Raw genomic sequence first — 27,994 nt, 5'->3', positions numbered from 1 at the left:
ATTTCAGTTTGCAGAGAGGTGCTACAGATAAAGATTTGTTGTTGTTCTCATCATTCTTAAGATTTTTCATGCCTAGTTCATTTTATTTTTATTAATATTAATATTTTAAGTTGTTTTATGTCAAAATAACCTCTTTGATTATCACAAATCTTAAATTATTTGAAATAATGAAGGTCATTATTGTTATACCGCCAAGAAGCCTCTAAGTCTGCTACTATCACAGTTTAAATGAAAAAAGACACGTGATTGGTCAATCTTCCACATGCTGAATGAAAGAAGGGACGGGATTGGTTGGGCATTCTCCGTCTCTTTACGCAAGAAGTAGGCGGGACCGTGCCGAGCCCATCAATGGGCAGCCTCAGCGATTGGTCTGTAGTAAATTGACGTCAACACTTTGGGCAGAACATCCAATGATGTAAAGCTATTCCTGGAAGGGGCGTGGCCTTCATGACATTCATTAGAAGTCGGCGCTTCCTTACCGGCATTCAGTGTTACCTTGCGGAGGAGAGACACGTCGGTGTGCTATTTATTTATTTATTGTAGTTTATTTTTTAATTTGAGCTAAAGATGCTCGGCCTGTGCCTTTACGTCCCGGTGTCCAACTCGGACCAGGTTGAAGTGGAATACTTTGAGTCTAACGGACTGCCGTCGGAGCTCAAGTCTCTCTTTAACAAGCTGAGCCTCTTCCTGCCTTCCCAGGAGTTTTCAACCTACCAACGATGGCGAAAGGTGAGCGAGAAACACTCAAAGTTAACTTTCTAATGCTTAATGTGTCACCACGCAGCGTATTTAGCGTTAGTACTCACCTGCTTTTCCCGATCTCATTACTTTGACCGCCGCTAAATCCTTTCTTTCCGGGCGCCGGAAAGATTAGCATGAGGGTAGAGTAAAGCCTTACGACTAGGCCGCAGCGCTGACCGGCTTCCAGGAAAATCGCTACGAGGAAATTTCTAATTTTTTTGTGAAAAACTTTACTGTAATTATCTGTAAAATATTTGTCTTAGTTTATTTGAAAACATAATGATATTTTTTAATCGAAACTAATTGTTATAATCTTTAAAAGTGAACTAAATGGAGCGCGCGCCACACTCATTCATCCAGGGAACATCCACCCTAAAAAGGAATTTGTGCTATGTCTGAGTGGATGTGGAAAATCGCCCTGTCTGCTGCCTTGTGCAACTGTCTGCTGATAGTGAAAATCTGATGTAATGATAATAATATTAAAACAACAGATTGTGATTGTTCTAAGACATAAAATACACACATTTGCTGTAGTAAGTAGTTTAAAAAAATGTGAAACTGGCATCAGTCAGGCAGTGCACTACTAGACTGCAGTGTGTAAAATGTACAAATTATGTACCACACTTAAGTATTGTAATGTGAAAATACCTTTGAGTGTCACATCTTTAATTCCTTGCACGTTCTCATTTTGCTGAAGGTCATTTTATTGCACATTTGCACACACAGTGCACTGCAATCTTATCAAATCCCATGTGCCCACCTGACCTGCAGCACTTAATGAGAGTTGGTCAGTTTCCCACACTCCAAAAGGAACAAACACGCATCATTACAAATCAAGAGTCGCAGTGGTCGCAGTTATTAGGGTTCCAGTGGTTGCGGATATGGCAGGGTATCTCCAGTAATATGTGTAACACCTCTTTTGATATCTTTCTTGCTCCACTGTAGCAAGAACATTTAATATAGTCTTGAGTGAACTAAACCTTGAATTTTGTGCTCAAAGTTTGCACCTGTCTGTGACTCATCCTCCCTCTGCAGTCAGTTGGCCGCTGACCTGTTAGAAGTTTCAGTCCCGCACACAGCTGAGGTTCACATTTGTGTTCATGAACTGATGGCACTGCAATACTTTGTAAACATTTATTTCGATGTGATAACTTCAGCTGGCATTGAATGCCTCCAGCAAGTCAGCTGCCATATCGCGTTGGAAAAAGGAAATACAAGCACACAAACATGTCCAGTAGTGCAGGAAAAGCAATGAAATATGACATGGCATTCACCTCTGACCATGCTGTAAGTCACATTTATGCGCTTGTGTAGTACGTTTAATGGGTGCTGCAGGGGGGCGCAGGATGTCCAGCAGTGTATCAGTGTGACAGTCATATGCCTGTACTGTGGACAGCGGGGTCAGGTATCAGCCCTGGCCAGTAGGCAGGAGGACTGCCGGTGTCCTCATCTTGTTTTAGCTCAGGAGGTTTGAGCTTAGACTGGATTACATCGGTTGGCAGGTCGGCCTGCAGTTGAGGTCAAAGATAGACCTGCGTGTTACAACCTAATTACCCAACCTCCCCTGTCCTGCAGACACGAACGTCATTCCAGAGCGCCAAGAGCATTTCGTCTCAGCAAATGGGTCATGAGACTCACCAGTGCCATCGTGACATAGAAGCCAGTGCGCATTTTAAATCCTGAGTTACATTCAGACTGCATGATTGGCAGCCAGACATGGAGTACATTACAGAACTTGCTGTACCTGTTTCATAAGTGACTAATTAATCATTTTAAATGTCTGCACAGATCATTCCTCTGCATACCACTGCAGATATAAATAACTGCTGGGGTTTCTCCCTGAAACTGTGTGTAAACATGGTGTACAACCACATTACTCTGCATCTTTGCATCAATAAAATGTAATTCTCAGCCCCCCCAACAACCATCAATATATTCAGACTTGACTCTGTCCTCTTATCTGACATGTTGGAGTACTTTGTCTCATTGTCTATGTATTTTTTTCCTTACAGAAAGCGGGAAAAGGAGCAGAAAATGTCTCAGACGGACAGCTGGACTTTGACGAGTTTGTTCACTATCTACAAGACTACGAGAAAGACCTGAAACTTGTGGTGAAAAGCCTCAACAGGAAGAATGCAGGTATGAGGCAGCTGCCCTGAATATTGGCAGATGCATCAGTGCTCACTTGGTTTCATCTTTCACTTTGTGTCAGTATAAGATTTGTTCTTACACATTGTCTTTATTTCCTTTTAAGGCCAAGTTGATCTGAAGGAGTTCATGCAGTCCCTTCAGGACCTCGGCGTGCATATTTCCCCGCAGCATGCAGAGAACGCCCTTAAGAGGTAATTTCATTCATCCACCCGTGTCATCCACTGAAACCATGGTTTCTGGATTAAAGGCTCAGTATCTAATGTTTGTTTTTCTTTCTTTATTTAAAGCATGGATAAGAATGGAGTGATAACCATCAGCAGCAAAGACTGGAGCAAGTACACCATGCCAGAGAAGACTGAGAGCAGTCCAGAGATCATCCTCTACTGGAAACACTCCACGGTGAGTTCACCAATCTGCACCGAAACCACAACTTCTGCCCAAAGGGGAACACATGTAGATACAGCTGAGCTCTAACAGTGGTGCTCTTTCACTACCAGAACCCAAACAGGGAAGTTTGGGTTAAAAAAAAATAATGTGGAAAGAACTAGAAAATTCCACTGCTGGTGTTACATAAAACTTCTAGTGACCTATTTTCACCTAGCCTAAGATCCGATAGCGGTATCAGGGCATCCGATAATGGTATCACTCGAGCTGAGACCAATCAAAGTGCACAGTGTGTTGCACCTTCCTGTCTTGGGTAAAAAAAACAGGTCAATCATAGAGCAAATTCCCTGAATGGCGCTATCAGCACAAGCCGTGCGTCAGCAATTAAGCCCTATTAGGCTATGGCAGGAATTGGTCTCATTCCTGGAGGATTATATCGGAAGGATTTGTCTCGCTGTTATGTAAAAGAGAGCAGCGGTCAGTCAGAGCAAGTGGAGGCTGGAGTAATACGACACCACTGCTGCAGGAGGACAGTGTGGTTTTTGGGTGTTAGTTCAAGGCTAATGAGTGCGGCAACCTCGACTTTTCACAGAGGGGACAGTGACGGGGCTAAAAATAGCGCTGGAGTTAGGCCTCCCGGGGGGCCAAGCAGAACGCAGCCAAGTCCCTGATGAAACATAAGCTGCTGGGGTCATTTCAGTTTGCACAAAATCAGATGTTTAATTCGTTGTGTGGCCACAGGTCCAGTCGCCACAGCGGGATCAGCATGTCCCCAAGTGACATTGAAACTCCCACTAGTTATTTACAAGGAGGAGGTTGTTGATGCCCTCTTAATTAAAGCAGGGAAATTAATGTGCTCAGTAGAACTATATTATGATGATAAATCAAAAATAAAATTCCCAGACTGAGATTTGAAATGTTCTTTAGAGAGAAGGTTGTCATTTATCTTAGTGAGACAAACTTGTATTGGCCTTTAAAACTGAGACACTCGTTAGAGGGGACCAGTTGCAGGTTCAGACCAATCCAGTTATAACCAGTCTCTGCTTCCTGCTCCTGATCCTCATCGTTCTGCATCATGTCTCCTGTAGGACTTTGCCCCTTCGCCTATTGAGCCTCATTAACATTATGGCTCAGATTTCAAAGCAATACAGTGTGTCCATGCATATCCACTGAAATCAGTTAATCTTGACCTCCAACTGTGGTGGCTGTGAAAACAAACCTGGCGCTCAATGACAGTCACACGGTTTGACCATTACTGGGGCTCGAGGGGATCTGGTGACACTTTTACTGCCAGCAAAAATGTTCAGAACAGTATACACGAGGGCTGCACGTCAATGCCACACGTGAAGATTTTTAACTGCTAGCTGGATGTTTGGTTAAGAATAGAAACTCTTGGTGGCAGCAGCTGGCAGTGGTGAAGACAAACAAATAAATAAAAGTTCCACTAAAAACATCAAGAAGTTGTCCACATGACATTGACCTCCTCTAGTCTATCTTGGGGCAGGACAGTTACAAATGTTCTTCCAGGTGTTTTTCAAGGTCTAAGCTAAACCTGATAATTCATGTCCCCCTCCTCTTGGCAGATCTTCGATGTGGGTGAGAACCTGATGGTGCCTGATGAGTTCACCATAGAGGAGAAGCAGACAGGAATGTGGTGGAGGCACTTGGTTGCAGGTGGAGGAGCTGGAGCGGTTTCAAGAACCTGCACGGCTCCGCTGGACAGACTCAAAGTCATGATGCAGGTGAGGCAACCAAATCACATGATGAAACACTCCCTAAAAATTTTGAAATCTGGCAATGAAGTCAGAAAAAGTATGACCTTGGGAACTAGACAGTGTGTGAAGGAAAGCTGTGGAAACTCTTAACTTACAGCAGAGAATTATCATCAGCTTGTGAGGCGATGTGACCCAGCTGTACCAGACATAAAATTCCAACAGAATTCCCAAGTCAAAACAAGATTTAAGCACTAAAAATCAAATTTAGAATAAGAAAATGTGACCTAGGTTCTCCTTCAGGCCTTAATTAACCATCTTTCATAACTGCATGTTGTACAATTAGGAAAGAACTTGAAGTAAATTGCTCAAGAATAAGTTTCATAAGCGCCATAAACAAGTTAATGTTTAACAGACGGTGTGCGATGAGGGGGGGCAGAGTCCAGACGCTGACTCACTGTCAGAGCCAGGCCACTCCGCCGACCAATGACTGCTCGCATACAGTCGTCACACCCTCGGCCACGTAAAAGTCACCATCATCGATGGGACCAAGGTCTAACTGCACAGATTCAGGATCTGTGTCAGTGGCCCTGATATGCGTCACTCGTCGTGTTCAAAGTCGACTTTGAAACATGCCTGTCGACTTTGAGCCCTGATTGATCAGAAATTACATGCATTGGTTATGTTCCATGCGCCTTATCAAACGGGCCTAGTTGGCAAAGTTTTTTTTGGGTCAAAGGAAGTCTAGGCCTACATGGCATCACGCCTGATTCATCCCAAAATTTAATCATCTTCATCAGCCAGTAAAATTAAGTCAGATCTCCAAATAGTATGATTAATGTGTCTTATTCACAACTTCTTCCTTCTCAGGTTTATGGATCCCGAACCAACAACATGTGCATCCTGACCGGGATGATGCAGATGATCAAAGAAGGCGGCACGAGGTCACTGTGGCGAGGAAACGGCGTCAACATCATCAAAATAGCACCCGAATCGGCACTCAAGTTTATGGCGTATGAGCAGGTACGACGAGTGGCTCTCACTGTGGCTTCATTGTAATATTTCTGAAGCTTAGTGTTCATTTATTAATGTGTGTTCTTTCTCAATTCATCCAGATTAAACGCTTAATCGGCAGCGAACAGGAGACTCTGCACATCGCGGAGAGATTTGTTGCTGGATCTCTGGCTGGAGTGATCGCTCAGAGCACCATCTACCCCATGGAGGTGATTATCAGTTTAATTACATCTACTCTGAAACTGAAAAGACATCAGGAAACCTTATTTAGGTGTTCTCAGTACTAAACTCTTCCTTTTTATTCAATGTCCTCAGGTCCTGAAGACCCGTCTGGCTCTGAGGACGACCGGGCAGTACTCCGGTATCGCAGACTGTGCGAAGCAGATTTTCAGAAGAGAAGGACTTTCAGCATTTTACAAAGGCTACGTCCCAAACATGTTGGGCATCATCCCCTACGCAGGCATCGACCTGGCAGTGTACGAGGTGAGCAGTGAGCTCGACTACACACACAGTTATCCAGTGAAACCTCTGTGGGTTTATTTTGTCTAGCATTCTCTAGCCTTGACAGTATCAGACTGTGTTTGTATTTTATCACCCTGCTTATGGCACGTTCTCAACTTCTAATCAGAGCAAGAATGTTGATCTTTTCAGCTGCAGTCACTAGCCTCCTAACTTAGACCAATGTAAACCAGCTCCAAACACATGACTGAGTGACGTTACACACTCTGAATGCCCAAATGATGTAATATAATTGCTCTCTTTTCTCCTCAGACACTGAAGAACAGCTACCTGCAGCAGTACGGCACCAACAGCGCCGACCCAGGCATCTTCGTCCTCCTGGCTTGTGGCACCGTGTCCAGCACCTGTGGTCAGCTCGCCAGCTATCCCCTGGCTCTGGTCCGCACACGCATGCAAGCACAAGGTGAGGCCTCTGCTCCTGAAATGCTGCTTCTGTTGTCAGATAATTATCGTGTAGATGTTTAGTTTAAACATCTGAGCTGGAAAATGGAATCATGTGGCAGTGTTTTTCCTGATGTTTCTGGGGAAAGCCACCAACATGTTTCTAAACCAACTCAGTACACACTGATTTAAAAGGGAGGGTTGAAAAGTGTCTTAAGGAAGTAGCAGCTCCTTAAAGGACCACACCTGTTTAAGGGAGGATGCTTTCATAACTGGTTAGGGAAGGACATTCCTGCTGTAGGAGGACGGCATGATTCTGTAATTGTACTGGTGATTCAAAAGGCCGATGTCGACCTTTTAACAATAACAAAGACGCAAGTACAGCTGGAAGATTTATTACTTGTTGTCTTGAAAACCTTTGTCATGATCAGTTATTCTGACAAGTATCTTCTCCATAAGCAGTTGTTTGCTTTAGAAATAATCAGTGGGATAAAAAAAAGCACAAAATTGCGATACCCTAGAGCCAAACGTGACACCATTGTGTTGCTTTTTTGTAAAACCAACATTTAAAAACCCTCAAATATTAAATTAACTTTTCCTAAACCTAAGAACGTCACTTGATAATCATGTTAAGATACTATAATATTTCTCACATCATCTAACCTGCTCATTTTTTTTATCTTTACAGCTGCGACAGAAAAAAACCAGCAGGTGACAATGACCGGCCTCTTCAGACAGATCGTGCAGTCTGAGGGCCCGATGGGGCTCTACAGAGGCCTGGCCCCCAACTTCCTCAAAGTCATCCCTGCCGTTAGCATCAGCTACGTGGTGTACGAGCAACTGAAGACACAGCTAGGCGTGAAATCGCGCTGAAAACCAACCTCTCATTGTCACATGAAAGCTTGAATGTGATAAGTGACCCTCACCCACTTCCACCCTCCCTCCCACCACCACCCCACCATCCATACGTTAGGGAATCCCAGGGACCATTTTGGCCCCTCTGGGGGTTCGTGGAGCGATCTCATTCTGTGAATGTCAGCTGACGAAAGACGAGAAAGGCCAAGGTGGAGGATCTGGACTCTGTGAGCTCGGGTTGTCTGGACTGTGACTGCTGCTATTTATGTTTTTATCTCGTTGAGACCTGAAACGAGAGATGCGTGAGGGATGTGAGCGATTTCTATGTCGAGGACCAAATGTTCTTGCTCTTCATGCCATTTTGGTGCCTGAGCAACCGTCCTGTTTATTTTTTATGTTGGTGTGATACTGTAAGTTGTGGTTGGTCAGTGTGAGATGCAACACCAGCGCTCATGTTACGCAGCTCTACTGAAAACGACCACCATTCAGAGCACTTCTTGCATGTCAGATATAGCATTAATAAGCTCTTTGAGGGGTGTCATTATTATTTAACAGGAGGAAATGATTGTGTTCCTTAATGAGAGGAGTTTGCACATGTGAGATTGATCTCTCTCCACCCCCGTCCTGAATGAATGGATGAATGAATAGCTGACAGGATTTTTTGACTGTGGATTATTTATTTCCATCTGTCCTGTATTTGTTTTTATTGTCTCTGACAGTGGACATGTACTGCTTCAGAGTCAAAAGTAATAATAGTTTTAAATGCAGTGATTGTGTTCAGGATGGACAGTAACACCTGGCAACAGCCTTAACATGTGGCTATAAAACACTAAATGTAGTTGTCTGACGTGTTGAACATGAGGTTGGAGTTCTCGCTGTAGCTGCTGTTAAAGCAACTGAAAATAACTTATTGTGCAGACGACATCAGATTATGTCTGTTAATGTGTGTTCATGTTTTTGCCCTTTATAAAAGGTATAAATGTCTTAATGTTCACCTCAGGTTTAAGGGCAGATTACTGTTAAATCACAGAAGAGTACACCAAGGTGTTAATGTTTTTGGTTTCACAACATTTATACTCGGGGAAAGAAGGGCTTGGGAAAAAATGAGCAACATAATGCACTTTAATCAACACTGGAAGGGCCTCTGAATGAATGTCATATCAATATCAGGTATTAACATTTAATTCTTTTGTAAAGAATGAGTTTTAGTCTTGTTTTAATGGACCATTTTCATGCAAATAAATGCAAGTTCTTGTAATACCGAGTCTCTAATGTTTTCTTTTTGCACCAAATGTAATAGACAGAGCTGTGTGATGTGTCCAGAGTATTTTCCCACACAGGTTCAGTTTCAATACATGTGACCAAGACAGAAGTGGATTTAGACTGGGGCTTTTTCTGCTGCTGAATGGGTGATCAAGAGGTGTTTAGAGCAGCTTGCTTATAATGCGTTAGTGTTGTATCTAAATTAGCGTGATTACAAGTTTCCGACTTGTCGATAGCTTTCGTAATAATCAGAGCTAGACTGATAAATCAGCTGGTATTAGATATATTAGTATCAGTGCTCGTCAGCCAGTAAGGAACAAGGAAGTGAAGTACAGAAATGCCAAACTAGGTTTATGGTAAATGGGAAACTGTGTCTCTGTTACAGTTTGTTCACCAGAGAGTAGTTTCTTCAACTGTAAAATGTCCCAAATAAACGTTTAGGTCACAATACAAGCAAAAAACAAATCTGAGAGATCTGTATTAAGATATGTTTGTACTTGTGTTAATGTTAAAGAAAACTACAGGCTGATGTGTTGTAATTAAATATTTTAAGCTCCCAAATGTCAATATCAGTAACAGCCTTAGAGTATCAGTCTGGTTATACAGCTGGGATTTATCTAAAAGCTTTTGGCATGACAACCAAACAAACATAAACCTCTCACATCAGCCAAACACTGTTATTCAATGCAATCACATCAAAATGTAACTGACCTGGTGTTAGGTTGTCGGTACACAGTATTTTAATCCTTACACAACCAGCTCTGTCATGGACACTACATCAGATACTGGGAGATTACTTTGTACGTTTTGTACGTCCATTAGTGATATTGAACCATTCAGACTGGATCTGAACACTCCAATATAAGTGGAGGTGAATTTAATTTGTGGTGCACAGAGGTGGAAAATTACAAATGTACAAATTCAACAGCAACAATTTACTTAAGCAAAGAGAATCCAAAAATTAGTTTAATTGGGTCCGGGCAGCTAAGCTGCCAGGACACTATTGTAATCCTAGGTATTCTTCTACTTTCTTCTTTCTTCTTTCTTCTTTCTTCTTTCTTCTTTCTTCTTTCTTCTTCCTTCTTCTTCTTCTTCTTCCGAGGAAATCATACTTCCCACGGGTGAAAACTCAAGCCAATAGTCCTGATGGTGGCGCTACAGCAAGCGTCTAAAGTTCAAAACTTTGAAAATTCATAACAAATCAACCATACGTGCTACAACTTCACAACTTTCATCAAACTCTAGCCCCAATACTGAAGAAACTTTTGTACATTTAAACCTATTACAAATTATGAAGTTCATCACTCTGTTTTTTTCAAAAACTGTAAAACTTCTTAAACCTATCTCCTCCCACAATTTTTGCTCAATTGACACCAAACTTGCTACAGAGCATCTTCGGGCACAAAAGCACAGGAAAGAGATGGGTTCACATAACAAACACCTGTCTAGTCCGTGCGAAGATATGATACATTGTTTCATCAGGAAGGTGGTTCATGTGGGAGGATCGGCACATAAGCACGGGAAAGAGATGTGTACCCACAAAAGACATTGCTCAGTCTGAAATGTGTGGTTCGTGTGTGTGTGTGTGTGTATTGGGGTAGTGTGTATGGGGATGTTTTCTCATCTGATGGGTGAATATAATCTGGATACCCATTCATTTCCTATGGCGATCACTTCTGACAGGGAACACCACAGGTGTAACAAGGTTGACTAAACCACTCAAAATTCAAAGAAAGTGGTGATCATCACTTTTATATGTTCAAGGGCACAGTGTGGAGGCCCATAAGGCCCTGAGGCAGTCAGATGTAAAACATGATATTTATGTTTTAAGTTGTAAATCGGTCAGATTTGACCGGAACACGACAGGAAGGTTTCCAATATAACAGATAAATAAAATAATGGGGGGTATACACAGCCTTTTTTCTGTCTGTTTAAAGTAAGCCCACTCATAAGCCAAAAACCCATTTCCTCCTCTGTAACCTACCCATCCACTTAGTAGCACACCCACCTAATCAACTACCATTACACCACTGAATATGAACTATATCAATGGATATTAACTAGCAGAAGTAAGAGAATATTTGTCTTGTTTGTTTTACAGTTTGGGTGAACTGATCCTTTAACCTTGACCTGACCCTCACATAAATGCAGTAGAGAGGATGACTTAGGACTTATAACTTTAAATAAAAGATGTACAATAGTTCTAGTATACCTGACGTTGTTCCACAATCATTTTTAATGGTGTATTGTATTATATAAGGACGGCAGATGAGATACCCGCACACAAATGACAGCCACAGAAAAGGTTCACAGGCTGACATCAATGCAAAAAAACACCTGTGCACAAGAACAAAGGTGCTCAAAGTGCAAAAAATAATAAAAAATTGAATGAAAACAGCTTCAGACATTTCAGTCCTTGACTTACATCAGTGCTACTGACGTGCATGTGTCACAGAACAGATATAGACCCAGACAGATTATTACCAGGTGTGATGAATCACTCAGCTGGTGCCACTAATCACAGATCACAATGACCTGTCATACAAGAGTTGTGCTGTTCACAACACCCTCAGACACCAATGTGTGATGGCAGAACATATACAAATGTACAAAAACACACAACTATATACAGAATATATGGTTATATATCCATAAGGGCCACACTGGTAGGCGCAGATGTCTGTAAAAGGCAGGACAGATTAAGTACTTCATTCAGGCCTAAAGGCTGTTCATTCACACTGCAGGAGTTTAGTTTCCAGATCTGTATGTCTGCGGTGAGGATTAACTACATCAGTGCCACAGAAACTGAGAGTGCAGTTGCTAGATGTTTCCTCCTGGAAGTGTCTCGCTACAGAGGATAAAAATGAACTTCTCAGAAAACTCTTTGGCAATAAAATGTTTCTCATTATCTTCATTTAAAGTATAATCTTTCACAATGTGCAAATGGGCCCTTTTTATATTTGTTAAACCTCTAACACAGCCCAGTATGGTGTATGGGGTATACTGTGGGGATTATATGGAGAATTAATGTAAAACAGGAAACAGCAGATACTGAAACAGGACGGGATTAGACACTGAGTGTTGTTATATAACATTGGTTGAAGCAGGATTACCAGTGTTGGAATGTAACTACATTTATTTAAGTTCTGTAGGCTATATAAGTACATTTCTGAGATACTTATACTTTATTTGAGTATTTCAATTTTCTGGTACTTTGTACTTCTGCTGTAGCTACAACATCTCATGGGTCTGACAGCTTTTGTAACTTCACAAATTAAGCTTTTTGTACACAAAACACATGAATATCTTATTAAATATGATGTTTGATATGAATTAAGTTCCCCAACAGTCTATTGACGAAATTATTGGGCACCTCCAGAGGCTCTCTCCAGGTTTATTCAAAGACAAGACAGTAATAGAGTAACAAGGAGCAGCTTGAATGGCAACTGTAAGACGCCATTTTGTAAATCTCAATTTGGACAATCAGCATTTTCCAATAAAGGGCTGTCAACTCTGAAATACATTACCAACTGAAATCAACTGATTACAGATTTAAAATCCTTCACAACAGGTCAGGTGCTGCTGGTTAAAAGCAAATTAGAGCTGTACTCACTCTGAGCTAAAGGTGTGGTATGTGTATTGTGGTTTATGTATTTCATTGTTCCTTCCATGTTTATAGTGTAATGTTAACCACATTATATGATGATGTTTTAAACTATTTTTTTTTTTTGTAAGATTTTAGATCTACACGTAAAAGCCCAACTATGGACATGAAATTAGCAATAGCTGTAAAGTCTCTGCAACACATCAGTCCCACACTCTGTATTGGAACTATGTTAAATTACATTGTCCCTTTAAAATAAAATGAAATAAAATAAAACAAAAAAAGTCTAAATAAAATAGAATAAATAAATAAATAAAACTATACTGATAATAGTTTAAGTCATTATTCTTGCAAAAAAAAAAAGGTAATAACATTTCATGGTTCCAAATGTGTAGATTTAGGTCTTTTTTTATTTGTTTATTTTTTAGATTTGTCTACATCGAATGTTACTTTTTAATACTTAAAGTATATTTTCCTGATCAACAACTTAACTTAAACTTTCAATGCAGAACATTTGAATGTAACTGAGTATTTTTGCAGTGTGGTATTAGTACTTTTATGTATGAGTAAATTATTAGTAATTATTATTAGTAGTAGTAGTCATTATTATGATTAGTAGTAGTAGTAGTAGTAATTATTATTAGTACTTCTTCCAGCACCACCACCAGTTGTTATATAACATTATGGCTTTAGGCCTACCATTATTAATACTAATACCTATATTGTATTTTTGTATTTGCATTGCATCACATTTTTATTTTTTTTCCTTTGTAAACCGCTCTATAAATCCAATTTATTGTTCTTTTTATTACTATTATTATCAGCAGTAGTAATAATACCTTATTTGACTGTTTCGCGCAGCGTTCAGTTCGCGTATTTTGTCCCACGCAGACTCCCGTACCAAAACAAGGGAGTAGCAACTTCCGGTATCAGGATGAATGATGTAGAACCAGACAAAAAATACATAAAATCTACATCTATCTCGGTAACTAGCTGCAGGATAACTTCGTAAATCCCACAGTTGTTTCCTAGCATAGTTAAAATGTATTCGAATTTGAACTTTATTGTTTTATTTCCGTAAAATAGCCATGTTTTTACTGCTAACGAGGCTAGCTAGCTAGCAGCGGTGCTAACGTGAATGACAGGGATTGAAATGGTGCAGAACATGTTTCGGACCGGGTTTCTTGTTCGGGCCACGCACACACTGCTCACCTGGGTCATCACCCTTGTACTGTTCCTGCACAACACAGGTAAGTACATCCAGACTGGGACAACTTATCCGAAATAGCCCCCCTGACGACAGACCACCAGGGGCCAAAACAACAGGAACACCTGAGTAAACCTGGGCAATAACGTCAGTCAATAGTGGAGTAGTCAGAGAATGGCGTGTGTCCAGACACTGTTGCCTCAGTGTTGTTTGGATAGTCCTGAAAACGTAAATGTCCTCTCTATATCACGAGTGGAGGACGTATTCAGATCCCAAAGTCCAAATGCCACATTACAAGTGGAAGTAGTCATTGTGCAGTTAAATGCTCCCATATCTATCTGTTGTCAGTGGATTAATATTACAGCTGCATTAAGCTTTGTGTTGATGCATCTTTCAGCTGATACAAGAGGGTTTTTAAAGTTTATATAGCTTCAGAAGAAGGAGAAATTTTCCAGTACAAACATTTAGCATCAACAGGAAGGGGGTGAAATACTCATCTGGAATGTAACTAAAACTGACAGACAAATGTAGTCCAATAAGAAAGCACCATTTCCATACTAAAACAATAGGGCACATAACACAACAATCACACTAGGCTACATCAGGATAATGGCACAGTAAATAGAGTAGTTTGGCTTGTTCCAGGACACCCTGTGCAGCTCCAGGTCCCAAGGTGACCCAGAAAGAATTTAGCTCCATTCGGATAGTCCTGAAAAAACTCAAATACTTCCTCTGTATGCACCCTCACTGGGTATTGTTTATTACTAACATTAAACATCAACACATCTGGACATACATGCTTTTCACTGCACGGGAAGGGGATGAAAAACTAATCTGAAAAGTAACTAAAGCTGTCAGACAAATGTAGTCCAGTAAAAAAAGTACCATATTTTCCTCTCAGATGTAGTGGAGGAGAAGTATACGCTGCATAAAGTACAAGTACCCTGAATTTGGGAATCTGTATTTCAGTAAATGTATTCAGTTACATTCCACCTTTGTCTGAAACCCATGACGACAAACCAGCAGGGACCTAAAATGACAAGTACACAAGGCTACATCAGGATCTGCAGAGTAAATAGTAGAGTAGTACGGCTTGTTCCAGGGCACTCTGTATGGCTGCAGGTTCCCAGATGACCCAGAAAGATTTGCTTTAGCTCAGGTTGTTCCCAAAAACACCCTCAAATACCTCCTCTTTATACAATCCACACTAGATATTATTTATGCTCCATGTTGTTTGAAATGTATGTAATGTCGTCACCAGCAGTGGAGGAAGTATTCAGATCCTTTACTAAGTAGAAGGTATTAGCACGTCCAACTGTCTGAGATGTGTTTGAACAGAAAATCCTGCACACTGCTCATTTCAGAGGTGTCCACAGGTGTGAGGGAATTTATCAGCTGTGGGTGTGTTTCCCAATAATTGGCAAGAGCCTGTGCACCATGTGACACATATCCAAAAAATGAAAAGAACAAGGGTACAAGAAAAACACGCACACCTGTGAAATGGTTGAGGCAGTTTCCGTTTAAGCTCTGTGTCGGAAATAATAGTGTTGAACACTAGTGTTACTACACTTGTAAATTGTGAAGCTGAGCAAGAGCAGTGTGCGGGATTTTCTGTTCAAAGACACAAGTTCCTGTATCGAAAATGTTCCTAGTTTCCTTGATAATGGCAAAAGCAGCAAATCCTCACGTGTGAAGCTGGAACCAAACATGCTTTTGTCATTTTTGCTCAAATTTCCCTGCTTAAAGGTTTAGCTTATCTAATACAACTGCTTTCACATTCAAACACCGAAAACACAGCAAGCAGCAAAGTGCAGCCTGCAGCAATCTGCCATGCAATATCCATGGGAAGGAGCAATGGCTGCTCTAAGCTGCAGAGCGAAGTGCTGCCAATCTAAAAGCTGTGGATAGTTTAACTTTTAGGGGCAAATTATGGCCGGTGAACGCAGTCCTGTTACTTCTGTGACATGTTGACCCCTGAAACATATAAACAGGCCTCCCAGCTGCAGAAAAACGTAGTTATTGCAGCAAGCCGCACTTCACTGCTGCTTCAAGTGTTTAAGAAAAACACTGTAGGGCTGCTTTAATGTCATTATAAATGAGATTAGCATAACGTACAGCTTTAATGTTGTATTTACCATGTCTGAAATACTTTTATGCAATTAAATACAAACTTTCTGACTGTTTTTCTAAATGAATGTTGTGTGGAAGCACATCCAAAATATCTTAACCTCAGAATCAAGCATTTGATATAAAACATATTTGGCTCCGTAAGTTCATCTCTGTTTTGTCTGTGTGTGTGTGTTTGCAGATTTGCGGAAGTGTGAGGAGCGAGGGGAGCTGCTGCTGCCCATTCTGTTCTTCCTCGTGGTCGTGCTGTCGGTGCTCTTATACTTTGCTGTTTCTTTAATGGACCCTGGCTTTGTTCTAACTGACAATGTCAAGGTGAGAATAATTTAAACACAATCACGTTTATCATCATGTGTTTTCTGATAGTTTATCGCACTACAGTGGTCACTGTTAAGCAGCTGACTCCAAGGCCTCAAATGCTGAAGCTTTACGATGTCTATAAAACAGTATGTGCTCTTAAAGGTCCAGTGTGTAAGATTTAGGGGATGTAGTGGCATCTAGAGGTGAGGACTGCAGATTGCAACCAGCTGAAACTTCACCTGGTTTGAATTCCTTCGGTGTTCATTATTCAGGAGGTTTTTAGCAGGAGCTGAATTATCCACAAAGTTTTCTTCCTCTCCAAAACAAACAGACCAGGTGATTACATTTTACAACAATACCAGACGGTAGGTTTTCTACAATGGATCATCTTCGTTGTAAAGTTTGTGGAAATGTTCTTAATCACTAATAAATCTAGAAGCCTGTGAACTGTACTATAGAAAACATTCAGCAGTGATGATGACTACATGTGATTTTTCATAAACATGCTCAAACGTGCCGAAACATGAATGAACAGTGCTTTAAGTCAGGGCCACAGTTGACGCACGTGTATGTAAACGTGTGACCTACATCAGTCTGTGTTGTGTTCAGGGTTCAGATGAAGAAATGGAGTCGATGATTCCTCAGTCCTCAACCCCTCGGCTGCGTCGCTGTGGATACTGCCTGCTGCAGGTAACCAGCTTCTGCCAGCTGCCCACCCACACTCACTCTGTGTCCAACAGCATTCAAAGTTTAATATGAGTTTGTCATTGACACGCGCGCAGAGTCACATATTTGCTTTTGTTTTCTGTCCAACTCTTGATGTATCTATATCAGGTTTTTGTTCATTTATTTATGGGGCAATAATGCAACTTTGGCAGAATTACAGTCAGACAACATGTTCACATGTGGTGGAACATTTTGTCTCCTGGTTGCATGATGATTCAGATCAGTGCAATCAGTCAGGCTGTAGCAGAGAAAAAACATTCCAGTGTTTTGACACACTGCTTTTATCCTGTCATTACTGCTCTTCTCTTGAGAGGGGTTTTCATAAATAGTACATCTCTCTTTCTTTCTCTCTTTCTCCCTTTTTCAAGCAGCAGCCAATGAGAGCGAAGCACTGTCAGACGTGTAAGCGCTGCGTTCGTCGCTTCGACCACCACTGTCCCTGGATCGAGAACTGCGTGGGAGAGAGGAACCATCGTTGGTTCATCGTCTACCTGCTAGTGCAGCTGCTCGCTCTGCTCTGGGCGCTTCACATCACTCTGTACGTCTGCTGAACACCCCAACCCCCTCAATATCTGTGTTCTTTAAAGGTTCTCTATGACATTCAGAGCAATAATACAGCAGCAAACCACTACTTGCTATTTACAGACATAGTGCTTAGCAGAGAATGAAGTCACACTACCTCTGTGTGTGTTGTAATCTGAGCTGTGGTAAGTCTGTTGCTGTATCCCACTATCTAGCTCGTAGCTGCCACTCTGCACTGCCTTCATATTGTGGTTAGCACTGATACTGGGATGGTGTTGTTGTGGAAGCATCGCGCCCGCCCTCTGGTTCCCCCCTGGTTAATACTGATACCTCTGTCAGCACTGTTGTCATTGTTTTGCAGCACTTTCAAAGCTAGCCACAAGAATAATTGGTGTAGTTTTAGTTTTCTTGAGTGACTAACACTGCCATGACTCTGCTCGCCACCCCAAAAACACATGGACTTTTAAGGTAAACAAAGAAAACATGCGCTGTGCTGGACCATCGTGGTGAAGCTGAGAGCTGAGCCAGAAGGGGATTTTTTCGATATACTGGTCCATCTATGTCCGAACCCTCACCTATGGTCATGAGCTCTGGGTAGTGACTGAGGGAATGAGGTCGTGGATACAAGCAGCCAAAATGAGTTTCTTTTGACGGGTGTCTGGGCTCAGCCTTAGAGACAGGGTGAGGAGCACAGACATCCGGAGGGAGCTCAGAGTAGAGCCACTGCTCCTTCATGTCGAAAAGGGTCAGTTGAGGTGGTTCGGGCATCTGATCAGGATCCTCCAGGGCGCCTCCTGTTAGAGTGTTCCAGGCACATCCTACTAGTGGGAGGCCCCGGGGTAGACCCAGGGCACACTGGAGGGATTATATATCTCGTCTGACCTGGGAACACCTTGGGGTCCCCCAGGAGGAGCTGGAAAGTGTTGCTGGGGAGAGGGATGTCTGGGGTGCTTTGCTTGGCCTGCTGCCCCAGTAACCTGGCCCCCGATAAGTGGATGAAAAGAGATGGATGGACGTTGTTGGTGCACAGTGCGACAGTAGCACATGGCCTGTGAGACACTAGTGGCTCCGTTAGTAGTTGTCATATTGTGCATTATGGATGCAATACAAGCTGGATTTAGCGTCATGATGCTATCAGCACAGGCTGCTAACGTACGCTACTTTTTAATTTACCAGAATAAATTTTAGTTCAGCGCTGGTTTGCATGAAATCAAACTGGGTTAAAGGGAAGTTTCAGTTTATTTCAACCTGTCTCCTATCGTCCTAAATTTGTGTCAAGTGACTAGTGACATAAAAATAATAGTTAGCATGTTAGCCGTTAGCCTAGATACAGCCAGGGCGCATAGTAGCCTCAGACCTGTTAAAACGTAAGTGAACGGGCAACCTTCAAGTGCAAAGTTAGTCCACTAAACAAGCTTTTTTTCCACAAAGACCGCCTCATATCGTTAGGATAAATGTCAGAGAACATATAGAAAACGACATGTAAACGTGTTGTCTTACCTTACCGGTGTGCTGCCATGTTTGTTTACCATCTAGCTCTGCTTTCCAAAGTGCGGCCGAAATATCGTGAGAACAAGCAGCGATCTCATACCGTGCCTGAAATCTCGCAAGCTCTAGATAAAGCCCAGCTGGATACTACTCCAGGTGGAGGTGTCTCGTCCTCAGTCACATCCAGACCTTGAAAATAAGACTGCAACCGGTCCCATTCCTTGCAACAGAGGCATTCCTCTGCTGTGGGCACTGGGGCACAGCATTCACACGTACACCACCAATCAGCCATTCCTCCTCTCTCGTCCTCTACCTGTTGCGCCTCTCTCTCTCTCTCTCTCTCTCTCTTTCTCTCGCTCTCTCTCTCTCTCTCTCTCTCTCTCTCTCTCTCTCTCTCCTCCTCCGTTCTTCAATTTCATGAAGCTCTTCATCAGTGTATTCTGGCTCAAATAAATAAGGGCGGCCATCAAACTCTGCAAAATCAAATTCCTCCTCCACAAAGTCGAAGTCTGGCAAAAAGTCAGCCATTATTCTATAAATCTTTCATAAAATAAATGAATGAACTTTTCAGGCTACTGTCCGGTTCTGCCTTCCAGCTGTTGCTGCTTGTTCTCGCGAGATTTCAGGCACGGTATGAGATCGCTGCTTGTTCTCGCGATAATTCGGCCGTGCTTTGGAAAGCAGAGCTAAATGCTAAACAAACATGGCAGCACACCGGTAAGGTAAGACAACACGTTTACATGTCGTTTTCTATATGTTCTCTGACATTTATCCTAACGATATGAGGCGATCTTTGTGGGAAAAAAGCTTGTTTAGTGGACTAACTTTGCACTTGAAGGTTGCCCTTTCACTTACGTTTTGACAGGTCTGATGCTACTATGCGCCCCGGCTGTATCTAGGCTAACGGCTAACATGCTAACTATTATTTTTATGTCACTAGTCACTTGAAACAAATTTAGGACGATAGGAGACGGGTTGAAATAAACCGAAATTTCCCTTTAAGCTCATACATCTGACAGCCAAAACTGGAAACTGACCCAACTCTGTTATCTGCTAGCTGCCAGCTCAGCCACCTTCACATTGAGAACCATGTGCAGATAACTCATACATTCTGAATTACACAAAGAGCTCCTGTAATATAAATGTCCTTATCTGGTGGAGAACAGCCTTCTCATTGTGACTCAGTGAAAAATAAACTCGTAGTGCACTCTGATCTGCAGGTTAATCTCTACAACATCAGGCCATGTTAGGAGACACGTGAGTTTGAGAATACAAGTAGATTTACAGATATTCACTGTTCATATTTGTTAAACAGACACTTTAATGTGTTGCTCAAGTACAATCTCAAAGTTCATCCTCATTTTAGAAATCGATCCTGCAGAGATGAAGCATGTTGTAGCTCGTAGGTTTGGCTACACACACACACATCAACTTGCATTTGGATTAAACCTTAACAAGTAGAGAGAGTGAGCAACTGTTATGTGCAAGAAAACTAAATGGAGAGACGTGAATGAAAAAGAAGGAACAGTAAAAGCTGATGGGTATCCAAACAAACTCCAGATAAAATATAGACAAGCTGAGTGAATGTGTTTGTAACAAGCAACACGAGATGATGCAAGTGCTGCAAACTTTCCACAGAAATCTGCAGTACAGCTTTAGGAGAGACGATCTCAAAGACCTGAAGAAGATTTTAAGGGGCTTAAAAGATCCCAGTTATGAGAAGGGCCCTGAAGCACGTGTGTCTATAAAAAACATTTACTGTTGAAAATCAATTCTGGTAGCCAGTTAAGAGAAGCCAGCACAGAGGTGGTGTCTCTCTTTGTGGTGTCAGTGTGAAACCAAACAAGATGCAGCTGAGACAAGTGAGACGGACTAATATGAACATATAAGGAGTTACAGTCATGGTCCGGTGTACAGGACTCCCACGAGGAGTCACAAGATGATTAACAGGAGGGTGAAGCATTAAAAAGAAAAACATTACCTCAGTGCAAAGTTATTTTAATTGTCTCAGACATTCCTCTAACCTTTGCCCTCTGTTGTAAGTGACTCAATAATTTCAGGAACAAAGTTATTCATATAAAACAAGGAATGAGGAACATGTCACAGCTGGTAGACGTGATGCATCCGGTGATGAGGGGTCACAAGGGCTTTGTTTTGAGTAGTACAAGGCAAAATAAAGGCTGGGAACCTCATGTAATAAACAAAGGCTCACTTTGTTTAGAGTCTGGATAGGAGGAGGCGTGATATTGGAAGTTGCCAGCAGCAGGACTTTCACATGTGGGTCTTTCTTTGGCAGTTATGATATTGAAAGGTCAGCAGTCAAGCTAGCTCGGGCTAGGTACGGTAAATACACTGTAGGCTAGTGCAGCTAATTAAAACTTTAAAGGTTAGTCAGGCTGATTAGCTAACTAAAGATACTTTAACTTGCTAATTTGGACACAGCAGACTTTGTCTTCAGGAGGTTTGCTCAGCTGTTCTCTTGCTTTTTTTTCAGAAATCAGAAACTGGTTTATTGGGGCGCCCACTAGCTCACCTGGTAGAGCAGGCGACCCGTGTACAAAGGCTGTCTCCTTGCCACAGCAGCCGGGGGTTTGATTACCACCCACGGCCCTTTGCTACTCTGTCGGTTGCTGGTATCTGTGGTCGTATCTTCTCTGTAGATCGGACTGTTTTTGAGGTGTGAATTTTTGGTCGTGATGGTGCGTTGCTTCCTGTTGTAGTGACTCAAAAACTTTGTGTCCAGCTTGGGAATACTGGAAAAACTGTCTCAGCTTTGTTGGCTAATGTTTTACCCACCGTATAATCAAGGATGAAACAATTTCTACTGATATACCGCCAACACATTGTCCATAAATGAAATCTAAATAATAATGACTGAATGTATGGATGGGTGTTAAATCTTCAGGACCAAACCTTAACATACGCATACTTGCTGGGTGTTGCTTGGACACCCAGCCTGCCAGGCAAAGTTCAGGGCAAAGAACAACTCTTGAAATAATAAGAATATTTGTCATTAACCTTGGTGTTTATCCTCCAGGTCTGGCATCTCGCCCAGCATCACATGGGAGCTGTGGTTCAGAGCGAACGGGTTCCTGCTGGCGGCGCTGGCCTTCGTCAGTATCTTCTCCATGGTGGTGCTGCTGCTGCTGGGCTGCCACCTCTACCTGGTCTCCATCAACTGCACCACCTGGGAGTTCATGTCGCGTCACAGGATCTCGTACCTGAAGAACTGCGGAGACGAGGAGAACCCGTTTGACCGTGGTGTCCTCTGCAACCTGTGGGATTTCTTCTGCATCTGCAGGACGGTGGTGTGGGAGCAGACGTACAATGACAGAAGCACCACGAATTCTGTCTGACCTACAACCAGACGCCACGTCGCTACCTACACCTGAGTCAGACGCTTCTTTCAGGGAGAGAGAATAATTTTCTTAACCTCAATAGCAGAGATTTTTTTTAATTTCCTTTTTGGGTAAAAGTTTACAACTGAATTGAACCACAAAATGTTTCCTAACTACCTGCTAAAGTTCACATACAGTGCTAACAAGGCATTAAGCAAATCACTGAGCTGGTTTAAGCCTAAGCTTTGTTTATACCAGCGCAAGACACCATGGCGTGGGCCTCGGTAGATGACATGCAAGCTATGAGCATGCACTGAGGTGTTAAAGCTCAATGTGCTGTTGGCTGCAATATGCTCCAAAACACTGGGTGACACACAAACAAAATATTCTGTAGATAAGCAAGAAGTCTTAACAGCGATCTCATGTGCCTCCACACCCTGCAGTAAAATGTCTTTCCCAGGTGTGTTGGCTGTTTCCAAAAACATAAAGCCATTAGATGACTGTCCCTGTGGTCTCTCAGTGAAGAGTTGTTATTAGAGATCAGTAGAGATGTCAGTACAGGCCAATCTGCTTGGTCAGTCTTCCCTTGAAAGTGCTTCTGTGGAACTGAAAAGCGAGGTGGGCACCTAGTAACAGAAACTCAGAGGTGCATGACCAAGCATCGTAACAACTTTTTAAGCCCTTGTGGTCGATGCACAAAGGGTGATTATGTCATTTTCTGGCATGCAAAGGTCGCACCCGGGACACTAAGGTGAGTATGAAACACAAAACAAAAACACCCCGTCTGTTTTTCAGTCAGTTCACCACTTGACTGAAATAACTCAAAAACTTTTAGATGGGCTGCCATTAAATTTTGCAATTTGTTCATGTTCCTCAAAGGAAGAATCCTTTTTAGGATCTTAATGTAGGGCTGTCCCCAAATCAGGATTTTTCAAAGTCAACTCACTTCAGAGTGAGTCGAGCCTGCACTGGAAGTTCTTTTTCAGAGTCGATGCGTTGCTTAAAAGACAAATATTTTAATTTATAGACATATTTAAAGATAAATTTTTCTTTGTGAGGATATTTTTACCTTCGTTGGACAATTTGACAGTGATGAGGTAGACAGGAAATGGTAGAAAAAGACTGGGCCATGACATGCAACAAAGGTAATAGTAACTGGACTGAACCGGCGACATTGCAGTTATGCGACACACCCAAACCACTTAGCTACCAAGGCTCTCTGCATATGTTTGTTATTGTAAACATTATTACTGCTGTTTTGTTTTCGCTTTCAGTATAGTACCTTTGGAACCCCCATCAGACATGGTACCTAGACCCTAGTGTTTCCACCACAAACAGTCCTCTGAAATGTGGGCAGGGTTGTTGTCACTCACTGCTCTGTCCAGCGCTCACTGTATTTCCTCCTTTAACTGTCAGCACCTAGTTTATCGTCCACAGAACGAGGCTGCACGCCGACATTCATCACTAAAAGTGTATGTCATCCAAGAGAGACAATACAAACTAAAGTGATGGTCATAGTTGTCACAGTGAAATTTAAGGTGTGCTGATGGATTCACATCATCAACTCATGCATTGAGTAACATTACAAGTTAACGTTCCACCTTAAAAGTCGCCGGCAGTCGGCCCAGTGAATGAAGTTATTTTTTCTCAGACTCCAGCTGCTGTGAGAGGCAGCAAAACATCCTTTCATTTTATAGTTACAGTTTACTAATAAAACTCTCCACAGTATGAACAGTGGTTACATGAGCCTCAAAACCAGACACAACTCAGCCCTGAGCAGAGTGACCGTCCTCTACTGACCAATCAGACTGCAGTGTTCACAGCTCCACCTTTTTTTACCAGATCTGTGTGCCAGGTACCCCAACAGAGAGGGGACCAAACATGGGGACAGTACAGAACAGTTCCATTGGTACCATCCAGTGGAAATGGAAAAAAAGTACTGAACTGAACTGAACTGTACCGGTACTGCTCAGTGGAAATGGGGCTTAAGTGTCACTTCAGTACACCTGCAGAGCAGCCGCCATGTCCTACAACAGCCTACCAGTCTTGTTTTACCTTTAAGACTCACGTTTTAAACTTCTATTCATTATTGGGATGTGCAAAAATCAGATTTACACCCAGTCAGAAAATTAAAAAGTGTCCATCCTGCTCGTAGTTCAGTTAACAAAATCCAAGCGTATTTATAATCAAGGCTCAATCTGACCTGATTAAGAGTAAATAAGGCGAAGAATCTGACATTATGCACTCATTTTTGGTTCTTTACACTTTGATTCTGTGGACAAAAAAGGAAATGAGGTTTCACAATGAGCATTTGTCTGGTGGATGGTAATATTTGCAGATAATTCCTTAATATTTACTTAAACCCTGTGGACTGAAGAAATCTGGACTCCAACTCTGGATTACAAACACCAGAGGCAACAAGACTGAACGGTGATATGGTGATAATTTAATGCATTCAAATGTTTTGTTAAAATGAAGATGATTTGATTCAAACATTTGTTTCCTCAGGTCTGGTCACCACTGTCTCTTCTGTAAATGTTTCTCCTGTTGCCTGGTGAGAGTGGTGACCTCTGTATTACAACACTAACTGCCTTTACGTCTGGTGTGATTCATGTCTTGTGCCTTTGGTTTCGTGTGACTGCTGTAAGTGATTATTTTTATTGTTAATAATGAACTATAAGATAATCTTCACACTGGGAGCCAAATATTTTACAAACATTTTTTTTACTGTATTTGTTCTGTTTGTATTTATTGACAACGAGAGTACATTAAAACACTGATGATATGCATGTTGTTATAGAGTACATCTGTACAGACTGACATTCTGAGTCAGGATGCTTCACATACATACAGTACATACATACATACATAAATACAGTACTGACACATAATAACATGTAATATTCAGCAGCATGAACTTAAAGTGCTACAGCAGCTAAATCAACACGGCTGGTTGTCCTGGTACATTTATTAATTTAGCTGACAATCTCGTATCCACAGCAGGTGGAAGGTTCAATGACTTGCTCAGGGACACTTCAGCAGACACGTGGCTGTAAAGGGACACTGGCCTTTTTTAATTTAACCCTTTCAGTTTCAGGACAGATTTTCTCATAGTTTAAAGAGCAACTTAACACCTGTCGCAGCTTGAACATGTCTTTCTTTATGTATGGAAGTAAATAAATGACGAAAGAACTGAGCGAGCAGTAAAATCCTCGCTGTGTGAGAGCACTGAGAGCAGAATCAGTTTCAGAGTGTCTAAACAAGTCAAATTTAAGACTTTTAAGGATATTTTAATGCCACTTAAAGTGAAATTTAAGACCAAACTTGCAATGGGTATGAACAATGTGAAGGGTGGCTAGCAAGACCTTAGTATAATGATGCCTGAACGACTCGAGAGGGCAATTACAGGGGCATTGCTCGTGACTTAAAAACATTTAGGAGCCATCCACTCTAAATTAAAATTGGTTTAATACTTGACCCGTGAGCATCCTGAGTTTCATTTGCAAATGACAACGAACCATGAGCACAACAGATGTTCTGTTTTTGCTCATTCTCATGTTTGGGAATCTGATACAGGGAAGGGATACCAGACTCAAAGATGGCACCCATGAGCTTGAATTAAAATGGCTGATCTTGCTCATTCATTCATTTTCTATAACCACTTATCCTGTTAGGGGTTACAGGGGGCTGGAGCCTATCCCAGCTGACACTGGGTGCGAGGCAGAGTTCACCCTGGACAGGTCACCAGACCATCACAGGGCTGACACATAGAGACAGACAACCATTCACACCTACGGACAATTTAGAGTCACCAATTAACCTGCATGTCTTTGGACTGTGGGAGGAAGCTGGAGCACCTGGATAAACCCACACTGACACGGGGAGAACATGCAAACTCTGCACAGAAGGGCTGCCCCACCCCGGGGTTTGAACCAGGAACCCTCTTGCTGTGAGGCAACAGTGCAAACCACTGTACCACCGTGTTGCCAGTCATGTTTCATATATTTGCATGTCAGCATGACAGAGACATTTTACCAGTGTACAAGTAGTCATGACCCCTGCATGTGGATATGTGTGCATGGCTGAAGTTTTCTATTCACAGAAATGTCTGTGACCTCAATGTACTCAGGATCAGCCAAAACATTTGGAAAGCAAATTGAGACAGCAGACACAGAAAGAAGGGTTAGGTGCTCAAAACTGATCTTACTCTTATATGCTGACTTGTACATTGAATATTTACTTTCATACAGATGCCCTTCAGATGTGCTTTTTCAGTCATCCATCTTAGTTTTGAGTGTAATTGTTTAAACTGGAGGTCAAAAGCTTGAGTCTGGCTACTAGCCTATCTGTTGCACAATCTCTTCAAATTACTACAAACAAGAAATTTGGCTTCAGTTCTAGTGCATTGCCTTGTACTCTTGGGGCGTAGAGTACATGATAACACCACAAGTTATTTTTGATCTGTATGACTATTGCCATGAACACTAAAGACTGAGACTCGATCAGTTAATACAATAATAACATGTATATTTGCTCTTAAAAGTGGATTGTGTTAAGTTACTCTTTAAAGTCCCATATCTTAATATAGTGCCCGATAGCTCCCTCTCTGATGCTTTTAAACTCAGCTGTGAGTTTAAAAATATCAAAAAATGAGCTGAGAGGAAATTCAACAAAATCAGGGCATTCATCTTAAAGCTTCGTCCCTGCCGCTCCTCTTCTTCCTCGTCTTTTACTGCACTGACATCATTAGAGCTCGAGTATCACAGAATATGATTTTGCTAAATTCAAAATACAGATATTTTCTGACTATTTATGGCTATATTAAATTCTCTATGGCTTCTCTTATATATATCGCTAGCATTTACAGGATCTCTAGTGCACAAGTTCACCACGGTGCCATGCACTTCTACTGTCGTAACAGAAAAAAAAAAACAGGTGGAGACTGATATGTGTGAATGTGTCTTTGCTTTACGAGGGAATGACTTGACAAGTACGTGAAACATTTCCATGATTTAAAAAAGGTCTGTAACCAGAAATTGGGTTAGCTTGTTTCATTTGTTTGGTCAAGGCAGTGGGCGAAGCCTGTCACAGTGATGCATAGAAACGGCAGCACGTACTGTACATAATTATTATAAATCAATATAATAAGCAAAGGCCACAAAGCAAGCTGAATCTGTCTCCAACACACGAGATGCTTGAAGAGGCTATCACTGAGTTTTAATGCCAATAAGTACATTTATAGTTCGCTAAAAATGGCAATAATGGCTGAAAAGTAGCATTAATAGCATTAGTCAAGTCAGTTATATCTAATGTTACTAATGCTAACTGTTATGGTTTCAGCAGTAGCAGTTAGCATTAGTCAAGTCAATTGTATCTAATGTCATTAATGCTAACTATTATGGTTTCAGTATTAGCAGTTAGCACATGTCAAGTCAGTTTCATCTAACATGTTAAAGGCTAACCGTTATGGTTTCAGTTATTGCAGTTAGCATTAGTCAATTTTATCTAATGTGACAAATGCTAACTTTTGTGGTTTCAGTGGCAACAATTAGCATTAGCCAATTAAAATTTAGCATTTGTTCAGTAAATTTTATGTAGTGTAACTAATGCTAACAGTTATGGTTTTAGTAGTAGCAGTTAGCATTAGTCAAGTCAATCTTAT

At 41.7% G+C, this 27,994-nt stretch overlaps 2 protein-coding genes across 2 annotated transcripts; both read left to right on the top strand.

Moving 5' to 3' along the window:
* Positions 1 to 477: 477 nt before the first annotated feature.
* Positions 478 to 9,015, top strand: slc25a25a (solute carrier family 25 member 25a). The gene is made up of 10 exons (XM_033620111.2): positions 478 to 729; positions 2,754 to 2,880; positions 2,996 to 3,083; positions 3,180 to 3,291; positions 4,860 to 5,018; positions 5,859 to 6,011; positions 6,104 to 6,211; positions 6,318 to 6,485; positions 6,774 to 6,924; positions 7,591 to 9,015. Exons 1-10 carry the CDS (start codon positions 568 to 570, stop codon positions 7,773 to 7,775), a joined length of 1,413 nt encoding a protein of 470 aa, XP_033476002.2. The 5' UTR covers positions 478 to 567; the 3' UTR covers positions 7,776 to 9,015.
* A 4,597-nt stretch (positions 9,016 to 13,612) lies between these two features.
* zdhhc12a (zDHHC palmitoyltransferase 12a) lies at positions 13,613 to 22,485 on the top strand. Its single transcript, XM_033618999.2, has 5 exons — positions 13,613 to 13,874; positions 16,140 to 16,273; positions 16,868 to 16,948; positions 17,356 to 17,522; positions 22,032 to 22,485. The coding sequence occupies exons 1-5, from the start codon at positions 13,763 to 13,765 to the stop codon at positions 22,348 to 22,350; spliced, it is 813 nt and encodes a 270-aa protein (XP_033474890.1). The 5' UTR covers positions 13,613 to 13,762; the 3' UTR covers positions 22,351 to 22,485.
* Positions 22,486 to 27,994: the final 5,509 nt, after the last annotated feature.

This window comes from Epinephelus lanceolatus, chromosome 9, assembly GCF_041903045.1.
Source record: "Epinephelus lanceolatus isolate andai-2023 chromosome 9, ASM4190304v1, whole genome shotgun sequence".
In the NCBI taxonomy this organism is placed as follows: Eukaryota; Metazoa; Chordata; class Actinopteri; order Perciformes; family Serranidae; genus Epinephelus; species Epinephelus lanceolatus.
This window is presented reverse-complemented; position numbering and strand designations above follow the sequence as displayed.